This window comes from Mustela erminea, chromosome 7, assembly GCF_009829155.1.
Source record: "Mustela erminea isolate mMusErm1 chromosome 7, mMusErm1.Pri, whole genome shotgun sequence".
NCBI classification, from domain to species: Eukaryota; Metazoa; Chordata; class Mammalia; order Carnivora; family Mustelidae; genus Mustela; species Mustela erminea.
The window spans coordinates 67,824,919-67,837,293 of NC_045620.1; the positions used below are offsets into that span (position 1 = coordinate 67,824,919).

The following is a 12,375-nucleotide window of genomic DNA, read 5'->3' on the forward strand; positions in this document are numbered from 1 at the left end:
TTCCTTTTTATTATTATTATTATTTTTTTTAATTTTTTATTTTTTATAAACATATGTTTTTATCCTCAGGGGTACAGGTCTGTGAATCACCAGGTTTACACACTTCACAGCACTCACCAAAGCACATACCCTCCCCAGTGTCCATAATCCCACCCCCTTCTCCCAAACCCCCTCCCCCCAGCAACCCTCAGTTTGTTTTGTGAGATTAAGAGTCACTTATGGTTTGTCTCCCTCCCAATCCCATCTTGTTTCATTTATTCTTCTCCTACCCACTTAAGCCCCCATGTTGCATCACCACTTCCTCATATCAGGGAGATCATATGATAGTTGTCTTTCTCTGCTTGACTTATTTCGCTAAGCATGATACGCTCTAGTTCCATCCGTGTTGTCGCAAATGGCAAGATTTCATTTCTTTTGATGGCTGCATAGTATTCCATTGTGTATATATACCATATCTTCTTGATCCATTCATCTGTTGATGGACATCTAGGTTCTTTCCATAGTTTGGCTATTGTGGACATTGCTGCTATAAACATTCGGGTGCACGTGCCCCTTTGGATCACTATGTTTGTATCTTTGGGGTAAATACCCAATAGTGCAATTGCTGGGTCATAGGGCAGTTCTATTTTCAACATTTTGAGGAACCTCCATACTGTTTTCCAGAGTGGCTGCACCCGCTTGCATTCCCACCAACAGTGTAGGAGGGTTCCCCTTTCTCCGCATCCTCGCCAGCATTTGTCATTTCCTGACTTGTTGATTTTAACCATTCTGACTGGTGTGAGGTGATATCTCATTGTGGTTTTGATTTGTATTTCCCTGATGCCGAGTGATATGGAGCACTTTTTCATGTGTCTGTTGGCCATCTGGATGTCTTCTTTGCAGAAATGTCTGTTCATGTCCTCTGCCCATTTCTTGATTGGATTATTTGTTCTTTGGGTGTTGAGTTTGCTAAGTTCTTTATAGATTCTGGACACTAGTCCTTTATCTGATATGTCGTTTGCAAATATCTTCTCCCATTCTGTCAGTTGTCTTTTGATTTTGTTAACTGTTTCCTTTGCTGTGCAAAAGCTTTTGATCTTGATGAAATCCCAATAGTTCATTTTTGCCCTTGCTTCCCTTGCCTTTGGCGTTGTTCCTAGGAAGATATTGCTGCGGCTGAGGTTGAAGAGGTTGCTGCCTGTGTTCTCCTCAAGGATTTTGATGGATTCCTTTCGCACATTTTTAATCCAGTCTACTAGTTTCTGTCTTTTAATTGTTATACTTAGACTGTTATATTAATATTCAAGTGTGAGTCAACTATACTTCAATTTAAAAAAACATTCAAGTGTGACTTCTTTTTGGTCATTTGTTTTGTTTTTTTGTTTTGTTTTGTTTTTCCTGCCTTCCTGGGGGTTACTTGAACTTTTTTAAAATTCCATTCTGAATTACTTATAGTGTTTTTGAGAAATCTCTTTGCACAGCTTTTTAGTGGCTGCTCAAAGCGTAATTTGTAACTTAGCACAGCATTTTACCAGTTCAAGTGTAGAAAACTTACTTACCTTTATACCCCTCATATCCCTTACCCTCTTCTACTAATAAAATAATTATCTTAGATATTTCATCTACATCCATTGAGAATTACATTTGACAAACACAATTTAGAAAACAAAAAAGGAAACTGTATTGCATTTAGCCATACCCTTCTTTGTCTTTCTTTCCTATTCTTTCAAGATTCTCTTATCACTTCCTTTCTAGTTAGAGAAATTCCTCTAGCTATTCTTGTAGGATAGTTCTGCTCGCAACCAATTATCTTAGTTTTCTTTATCTGAGAATGCCTTGATTTTCCATTAATTTCTGAAGGATACTTTCACTGAATACAGAATATTGTTTAAAATGTTTCACCTCTTTTCAACCTCCATGTTTTCAGATCTGCTGTTATTTGAATTGGTGCTCACCTATAAGTAATGAACTGTTATTTTCAGGATTACTTTTTTTTGTCTTTAGTTCTCACAAGTTTGAATACAAGGTGTCTTGGCATGGGTTTCTTTGAGAGATTCCTGGTAAGTGTTCACTTACCTTCTTTAATCCATATTAAGTCTTTTGCCAAATTTGGAGAATATTTAGCCTTCCCACTTTATTTTCAGCTTCCTACTTTATTTTCTTCTGCTTATGGCCTATTACACATCACCTATTGGTTTTGTTTTCATTCTGTCTGTTCCATGTCCTAATTTTGTTTCTGAAAATTCAGTCCAACTATTATTTTAGAATATACTGTATGCCAGGCAGTATTCCATTCCATTAATGCTCTGAATATTTTTTCAGTCTGATCCTCTCTTAACTTTCTTTCTGGGACTCCAGTGATCTAAATATTAGACCATTTGTTATAGTCCTACCTGTCCTGAGCCTCTCTTCACACTTTTTCAATCCATTTTCTCCCTATTCAAATTAGGTTATTTCCATTTTCTATTTTCATGTTCACCAACTCATTCCTATCTCCTTTCCATCCTGTTGTTTGAGAGCACTGAGTTTTTAATTTCAGTTACTGTATTTTTTAAAATTTTCATTGTGGTAAAACATACATAAAACTTACCATTTTAACCACTCCTAAGTGTGTGAATTGGTGGCAGTAAGTACATCCACAATATTTTGGAACCATCCCACATCCATTTCTAGAATTTTTTTTAATTATCCCAAAATCTGTACCCACTAAACAATAACTCTCTATGAATTTGCCTATTCTAGGTACTTCATATAAGTGGAATCACATACTTGTCCCTCTGTGCATGGCTTATTTCATTTAGCATAATGTTTTCAAGTCTCACCCATGTTGCAATATTGCATCACAATTTCAGTCTTTTTAAAGGCTGAATAATATTCCATTGTATGTACTCACCACATCTTGTTATGCATCTATTGACAGACAGCTAGGTTGCTTCCACCTTTTGGCCATTGAAAATCATGCTACTATGAATGTCAGTGTACAAGTATCTGAATTCCTATTTTCAATCTTTTGGGGCTATATCTAGGAGTGGAATAGCTGGATCATGTGGTAATTCTATATTTAACTTTTACAGGAACTGCTAAACTTCTTCCACCATGGCTGCACCATTTTATATTACCACTAACAATGCACAAGGACTTCAGCTGTTCCACAACATCACCTGCACTTGTTATTTTGTTTTGATAAGAGCAATCCTAAAAGGTATGAAGTGATACCACATTGTGGTTTTGATTTGCATTTTTTCAATGGATCATGATGTTGACCATCTTTTCATGTGCTTACTTGCCATTTGGAAAAATGTCTATTCAAGTCCTTTGCCCACTTTTGAATTGGGTTGTTTTGGTTTTTGATTATTGAGTTGTAAAGTTCTTTATATATTCTTGATATTAATCCCTTATCAGCTATATGATTTAGAAATATTTTCTCCTGTGCATTTTTAATACTTTATTTTTTTTTAAGTTTTATTTAATTATTTGAGACACACACACACACACACACACACACACACACACACGCAGGGGGAGGGGAAGGGAGAAGCAGACTCCAGTCTGAGCAGGGATCCAGATGCGTGGCTTGATCCCAGGTCCCCAGGATCATGACCTGAGCTGAAGGCAGATGCTTAACTGCATGAGCCACCAAGGTGCCCTTTCACATTTTTCTTCTGGAGTAGTTTTAGGCTTACAGAAAAGTTAATCAGGAAATACAGAGTTCCCACATACTCCTTCTCCCCATAGGACACAGTTTCCCATCTTATTTATGAATATTGACACATTAAATAAAGTCCAGAGTTTATATTAGGGTTTACTCTTTGCATTGTAGATTCTACAGCTTTTGACAAATGCTTAGTGACATGTATCTACCACCATTGTATCATACAGAATAGCTTCACTTCCCTAAAAAAACTTGTGCTCCATTCACCCTTCCCACCCTTTCTTCCTTCAAATTCCTGGCAATCAGTGATCTTTCTAATGTCTCTATGTTTTATCTTTTCCAGAAGGTCAAATAGTTGGAATCATGGAGTATGCAACCTTTTTGGTTAGCTTTTCTCACCTAGCAATTTGCTTTCAAGTTTCCTTCATGTCTTTTTGTGACTTGATAGTTCATTTCTTTTTATCAATGAATAATATTCTATTGTACAGATATACCACAATTTTTTAATCTATTTACCTACTGAAGAACATCTTGGTTGCTTCCAAAACTTTCACTTGGTTCTTCTTTATATCTTTTATTTCTTGGATGAGATTTTCTAGCTTTGTGCTTGTTTAAACATGGTCAGAACTGCTTGAAGCATGTATATGATAATGGATCTAAAATCCTTGTGAGATAGTCTCTAATTCACCTCTGTGTTGGCATCTTCTGGTTGTCTTTTCTCATTAAGGTTGAGATATTCCTGATTTTTGAGATAAGAAGTGATTTTTTTCATTGAGATCTGCTCTTGTGTTTTTAGTAGGCTTCTTCTCACACTTCTGTGACTTTAGTTCCAGCTAATAAATGGGGATGCTACCTCTTATTGCCAGGTGAAGGAAGTCCAATTTCTCTACTGTGCCTCTACTGATAACTGGGGAGGACTGGTGTTCTTGTTACTATTAGGCAGGGATGGGAGTTCAGGGTCCCCACCAGAACTCTGCTGATACCACCACAGTAAGGAAGAATACAGGTACCTTGTTATTATTCTCATGTGTCCTCCACCAACTCTGTGGGTGGGTGGACTTGTTACTGCTAGAAAAAAGTAAAAATCCTGAATCTGCCTGTGGTCCCCTCTGAAACCACGTCAACAAAAAGGAAAGGGGAAACCTGTTACTCTCAGTGAGGGTGGATATCTAGGCTCCTGATGTGGTCTTTGCTGACACTAGGTGGTTGTGGGGGATACTTACTACCTAGTAGACAATATAGTCTTGGCTCCGCAGCATGCCTTTTTGATATCACCTTGATGGGATGTGGGGGCTTGGAGGGTGAGCCATGAGGTATGGCTGGGACTCCTTGTCACAGCTTGACAAGGATGGAAGTCTAGGCTCTTTACTCAGATTTTTCCAGCAGGAATGAGGCTACGGTTTTTTTCATGGTGTTTGAACAGGTAGTTATTGCCCCCAAACAGTCTTCATTAGAAACAGATCCATAAATACAGAGAACAAAATGATGGTTGCTAGAGGGGAGGAAGATGAGAAAGTGGGTGAAGGGGCATGAGAGGTATAGGCTTCCAGTTATGGGATGAGTAAGTCATAAGGATGAAAAGTAAAATGTAGGGAATTTAGTCAATAGTATTATAATAGCACTGTATGGTGACAGATGGCAACTACACTTGTCGTGAGCAAAGCATGAAGTATAGAGTTGTCAAATCACTATGCTGTATATCTGAAACTAATGTAATACTATGTGTCAACTATACTTTAATTAAAAAATTAAAAATTAAAAAATAATTAGTAGAGCAAAAAGAGGAACTTCACCAGGGAATAGCCCAGAAGATAACACTTTAAGCAAGGGATCCAAATAAAGATCATTAGTAATGGGACAAATTGAAATTTTGTGCTATTTGATAGGAGGCAATGAAAAGAACCCACCATCACTTCTGTGGTATTCCTGTCTGTATTCATTTTGTATCTTAAGCCAACAATTATGTCACAGTTTCCTGGTATCAGGGATCTGAAGTGGCTTAATTTGGTAATTTTGGTTTAAGGTCTCTCACTAGGTCAAAAGGAGTCAGTCAGGGTGACTGTCACTATAGAAGGGTTTAAGTGGGGCTACAGAATCCCCTTCCAAACTCACCCAACATACTTGGTAGACCTCAGTTTCTCACTGGCTATTGGCTGTTTCAGTTCCTTTCCAGGTGGGCCTATCTACAGAGCTGCTCACAACATGGAAACTTGCTTCCTCTAGAGCACGTGATCCAAGAGATCACTTTATAACTTAAACACTTCTGCTCTATGCTCTTGGGCACAAAGATCAATTCTGGTACCATGTGCAAGAAGACTGTATTAGAGTGGGAATAAAGGAGGTGGGCCAATTTGAAGGCTGGTTTCCACACAGCCAAAGGTTCATAACATAAAGATGATCATAACAAACCCAAATCAATAGCCATTCTATAAAATAATTGGCCTGTATTCTTCAAAGTGTTGTGGTCATGAAAATCAAGGAAGAATGTTTCTGAATGAAGATAAAGGGCCACAATAGCTAATTGCAATGTGTGATGCTGGATCTCTTTGCTATTGCGGACATTATGGGACAACTGGAAAAAACTTGAATGGGGTCAGAGGATTAGCTGGCAGCAATGTATTCAAGTTCATTTCCTGATTTTTACTAGGTTGTATTGTGATCTTGTAGTAGAGAGTTCTTATTTATAGGAAAGACCCACTCAAACGTTAGGGATATCAGGACATCAGGCCTGCAACTTACTCTCAAATGGTTTGGGATTGTGGTGGGGGATATTCTTTGTTCTGTAATTGCAACTTTTAGAGAAGTTTGAGATTGTTTCCAAATTAAATATATATATATAAATTATAAAGACCCAGGACAGAAAAAAAAGTGGTCTACATTGCTAGACTGCCCCCTTCCTAGTTCTTTTTTGTCTGCATCCATTCTAGATGCCAGTTTTTCTAGCAATGAGATACATGGAGCAAAAGGAAAACCCAGAAATTCATTAACATGTCAATTATTGTATGCTGAGGTCCCTAGCCAGTCTTCCTGCTCCTGCCCACCTTTCAGAATGTCCTTATGTTTGTTTTATAACAAAATGTTCAGCATTTTTAGTTGTACTAAGTAGGACAAACAGGGTAAAGTAAGTCTACTCCATCTTCTTAAAAGAGGAAGTTTCTTTTAATAGCCTTCATTAGTAGGCTTACCACACAGATCAGGCACCAGGAAAACAAATATCAAACCTGGAACTGGGTTCCAGAGAACTGGGTTCAAATCCTAGCTAACTTGGGAGTCCAGACAAATGCTGCCTAGCTCTGTCACTTATTAGTCAAATATAATTCTATAGCTTCTTGGAATTTTAGCTTCCATGTCTGTAAAATGGAAATCACAGCACTATTTCACAAGGTTGGAATTAAATAAGATTATGTACATAAAAGCACTGGACACAACACTTCCACATAGTTTGCACTCATATATATCTGAATCTTCATGTATCAAAATGATTAGGATATAAATGGAATGATTTTAGACCCATAAAATTCCAAGGAGCACTGAATTAGTATTTATTCTCCATCTTCTTGTTTCAAAATTGGCCCTCATCTCAAATTAATTCAGGGAAATAAATGTAACCTGTAATTTCAGTGCAGAGATGAATTTATCTTGATTTCTCACTTCTTGTTCTAGCTGCAGAGTATTCTGGTATTTTTCAGCTTCAGAAACTGGAGCCCCTAGACCAAAATCATGTTCTTTGGTGGTAACCTAGTGGAAAAAAATGGGAATGATACAGAGGCATTCAGTTTAAAACAGTTTTGTGATTTTTCACAACTGTCAATGATACTTGGAAATTAACAATATTCTTAGATACACTATTTTTAACTCTGTCTTACCAGCTAAGAGGATTTTCATCAAACTTTACTTTCTTAAAATCCCATGTTATGAAACTTTTTCTGTTTTCCAAATATAAAAGTACAATATTCAACATGCTTTTCAAAAAAACAAAACAAAACAAAAAACCAAAAAACATATCCCATCCTATCCCATTTGTAACCACCGTTCTAAGGAAATATGGGTCATCAGTAAATAATGCAGGCTACTTCTAAGCCTGTGTTGACCAATATAATAGCTACTAGCTACCTATTTATTGCTGCTTTTGTATATTAACAAAAAGGTTTGCTACCCATACCACAAAGGGCTAACGTCCCTAATACAGAAATAATTCGTATAAATAAAAAAGGAGATGAAATACCCTAATAGAAAAAGTGGCAAAGAATATGGATATTTCATAGAAATGGCTTTTAAACAGATTTAAAGATATTCAATCTCACAAATTAAAACAACACTGAGATACCATTTTTTAACCTCACACTGGCAAAGATCAGGAAGTTGGATATATAATTTAACATTCTTATACATCACTGATGGCAGCATAAATTGATACAATATTTCTGGAGAACAGCTGTGCAAAATCTAGCAACATTACAAATGCACAAAGCTCCTGTACAAATAATTCCAATTTTAGGAAATTTTCCTAAATACATATTTGCACATGTGCAAAATAATAACATTAAAATATTTTTCACTTTAGGGCGCCTGGGTGGCTCAGTGGGTTAAGCTGCTGCCTTCGGCTCGGGTCATGATCTCAGGGTCCTGGGATCGAGTCCCGCATGGGGCTCTCTGCTCGGCAGGGGGCCTGCTTCCTCCTCTCTCTCTCTCTCTGCCTGCCTCTCCGACTACTTGTGATTTCTCTCTGTCAAATAAATAAATAAAATCTTTAAAAAAAAATTTTTTTTCACTTTAGAGTACTATATGTACTACCCCATACTGTGCTTTTTTAATATAACAATGTATTTCAGAAATTATATCATTTAGGGAAATAATTTGTTCTTTCCCTGAATGAAGGCTGCCTGCTGTTATGTTAAGGAAGAGAGAATTTGCTATAAGAATCCTAGATCTCTCCTGGCAACACAGATGCTATTCTACAAAAACTAGCATTTGGGAAATTATAGGATCAGGATGCCCCAGTCATTGACTTTCTATTACACCCTGTATGACCCACTACTTAGCAGTCTGACAGACTTATTTTCTTTTTCCCCTCCCTTAAACCAGACATAAACCTGCTTTTCAGTTCTTCATTTCAGCACTTATTGCCTCACCTGGAATTTCAGCACTAAGTCTCACAGAGTATTTCTAACTTATGAATCATTTAGGCCTATATAGCTTAGGCCAAAATCCAAAGTATCTTTTTTTTTACATAATTTCTGTTGAAAAATGTGTTCCTACATGCTAACTGAACATTAAAAAAAAAAAAACAAAAAGGTGTTCTTACTCATAAACATTTGACTTAGAATACCAGATTCAGACTATACACTATAATAGCACTTTTCAAATCTTACTGAACATATGAATCACTTATGAATTTTCTTATTTACAGTAGGCCTGAAATACTGCATTTCTAAAAATGCTGCTCAGTAATTCCTTATTTGGCTGGTACAGAGACCACTTTGAATAGCAAGGATCTCTTCAATTAAAGTTGTAACCTGCCATGCATTCAGAGCTCTTCATAATTTGGTCACCTCCCACTTCTCCAAACTTATCTCCTAGTTGGTACCTCCAAGAATACCTCTATAAAAGACAAACTATTCTCCATATTCTTTATACATACGTTCATATTATCATTACAAATATACAATAACTTTTGCTCATGAGCCTTGCTCTTTTCTCCGTTTAAAGACACTTTTGAGGCTCAGCTTGAATTCCATATTCTCTTAGGACGTGTTCTCAATATTCTCCATCAAATAGTGATCATTCTTCAATGAGACTTCTGTAGGTATTGGTTATAGAATAAACTGCATAGCTATATTTTTCTTCCAGATAGGTCTTCCTCACACAATTATTAGAATATATTTCTTGGGGTGCTTGGGTGGCTCAGTGGGTCAGGTCATGATCCCAGGGTCCTGGGATCGAGCCCCGCATCGGGCTCTCTGCTCAGCAGGGGAGCCTGCTTCCTCCTCTCTCTCTCTGACTGTCTCTCTGCCTACTTGTGATCTCTGTCAAATAAATAAATAAAATCTTTTAAAAAAAGAATATATTTCTTATTGTGTTATGTTAGTCACCATACAGTACTTCATTAGTTTTTGATGATGTGTTCCATGACTCATTGTTTGCATATAACACCCAGTGCTCATTGCAATACATACCCTCCTTAATACCCATCATCAGGCTAACACATCCCTCTGTCCACTTCCCCTCTGAAACCCTCAGTTTGTTTCCCAGAGTCTCTCATAGTTCATCTCCCCCTCTGATCTCTCCACCTTCATTTTCCCTTCCTTCTACTAATGTCCTCCATGTTATTCCTTATGTTCCACATGTAAGTGAAACCACATGATAATTATCTTTCTCCACTTGACTTATTTCACTCAGCATAATCCCTTCCAGTTCCATCCATGTTGAGGCAAATGGTGGGTATTCATCCTTTCTGATGACTGAGTAACATTCCAATGTACATAAGGACCGCATCTTCTTTATCCACTCACCTACTGAAGGGCAGCTCATCTCCTCCCAGTTTGGCTATTGTGGAAACTGCTGCTATGAACAATGGGGTGCATGTGCCCCTTCAGATCACTACATTTCTATCTGGGGTAAATACCCAGAAGCATGATGCTGGATCACAGGGTAACTCTATTTTAATGTTTTGAGGAACCTCCACACAGTTGTCCAAAGTGGTTGTACCAACTTGCATTTCTAACAACAGTGTAACAGGGTTACCCTTTCTCCACATCCTCATCAACATTTGTTGTTTCCTGCCTTGTTAATTTTTGCCATTCTAACTGGTATAAGATTTCAGTGTGATTTTGATTTGGATTTCCCTGGTGGCTAATGATGCTAAACATGTTTTCATGTGTCTTTTAGTCATGGGTATGTCTTCTTTGGAGAAGTGTCTGTTCATGTCTTTTGCCCCTTTTTTTTCACTTGATTATTTGTTTTTTGGATGTTGAATTTGAGAAGTTCTTTATAGATCTTGGATACCAGCCCTTTATCTGTAGTGTCATTTGGAAATATCTTCTCCTATTCCATGGGTTGCCTCTATATTGTTGACTATTTCCTTTGCTATGCAGAAGGTTTTTATCTTGCTCAAGACTCAAAAGTTCATTTTTGCTTTTGTTTACCTTGCCTTTAGAAACGTGTCTTGAAAGAAGTTGCTGTGGCTGATGTCAAAGAAGTTACTGCCTATGTTCTCCTCTAGGATTTTGATGGATTCCTGTCTCACATTGAGGTCTTTCATCCATTTAAAGTTTATCTTTGTGTATGGTGGAAGAGAACAGTCAAGTTTCATTCTTCTGTATATAGCTGTCCAATTTCCCCAGTACCATTTATTGAACAGACTGTCTTTTTTCCATTGGATATTCTTTCCTGCTTTGTCGAAGATTAGTTGACCATAGAGTTGAGGGTCCATATTTGGGCTCTCTATTCTGTTCCATTTATCTATGTGTCTTTTTGTGCCAGTACCATACTGTCTTGGTGATCACAGCTTTGTAATATAGCTTGAAATAAGGCAATGTGATGCAATCAGCTTTGTTTATCTTTTTCAACATTTTCTTGGTGATTTGGGGTCTTTTCTTTCTTTTTTTTTTTTTTTATTTCCAGCATAACAGTATTCATTATTTTTGCACCACACCCCGTGCTCCATGCAATCCGTGCCCTCTATAATACCCACCACCTGGTACCCCAACCTCCCACCCCCCGTCCCTTCAAAACCCTCAGATTGTTTTTCAGAGTCCATAGTCTCTCATGGTTCACCTCCCCTTCCAATTTCCCCCAATTCCCTTCTCCACTCTAAGTCCCCATGTCCTCCATGCTATTTGTTATGCTCCACAAATAAGTGAAACCATATGATAATTGACTCTCTCTGCTTGACTTATTTCACTCAGCATAATCTCTTCCAGTCCCGTCCTTGGTCTTTTCTGGTGCCATACAAATTTTAGAACTTTTTGTTCCAGCTCTTTGAAAAATGCCATTGGTATTTTGATCAGGATGGAGCTGAAAGTGTAGAATGCTCTGGGCAGCATAGACATTTTAACAATATTAGTTCTTCCAGTCCATGAGCATGGAATGTATCCCCATCTTTTTGTGTTTCCTTCAAATTCTTTCCTAAGTGTTCCATAGTTTCTAGATCCTTTACCTCTTTCGTTAGGTTTATTCCAAGGTATCTTATGGTTTTAGGTGCTATTGTAAATGGAATCAATTCCTGAATTTCTCTTTCTACAGTTACTTCATTAGTAAATAGAAAAGCAACTGATTTCTGTGCACTGATTTTGTATCCTGCCACATTACTGAATTGCCATATGAGTTCTAGTAATTTGGGTTGGAGTCTTTTTTGGGTTTTTCACGTAAAGTATCATGTCATCTCCAAAGAGAGAGAGTTTTATTTCTCTTTGCCAATCTGGATACCTTTATTTCTTTTTGTTGTCTGATTGCTAATGTTAGGACTTCTAGCACTATGTTGAACAATAGTGGTGAGAGTGGGCATCCTTGTCATGTTCCTGATCTTAAGGGAAAAGCTGATATTTGCTGTGGGCTTTTCATAGATGGCTTTTAAGAAACTGAGAACTGTTCCCTCTATCCCTACACTCTGAAGAGTTTTAATCAGGAAAGGATGCTATATTTTGTCAAATGTTTTTTTTCTGCATGAAATGAGAGGATCATATGGTTCTTGTCTTTTCTTTTATTAATGTGTTCTATCACACTGATTGATTTGTGACTATTGC

At 37.4% G+C, this 12,375-nt stretch overlaps 1 protein-coding gene across 3 annotated transcripts in view; it reads right to left on the reverse strand.

Moving 5' to 3' along the window:
- Window positions 1-12,375, reverse strand: part of TSGA10 (testis specific 10) — a 153,110-nt gene that overhangs the window by 131,511 nt on the left and 9,224 nt on the right. For 2 of the 3 annotated variants that reach the window (XM_032352025.1, XM_032352023.1), the window contains exon 2: window positions 7,241-7,369. Coding sequence is in view for 2 of the 3 variants with exons in the window: in XM_032352023.1 (XP_032207914.1) it covers window positions 7,241-7,369 (129 nt within the window). In the remaining variant the exon portion in view is untranslated. The remainder of the gene's footprint in view (window positions 1-7,240; window positions 7,370-12,375) is intronic. The other variant, XM_032352024.1, reaches the window with a different exon arrangement.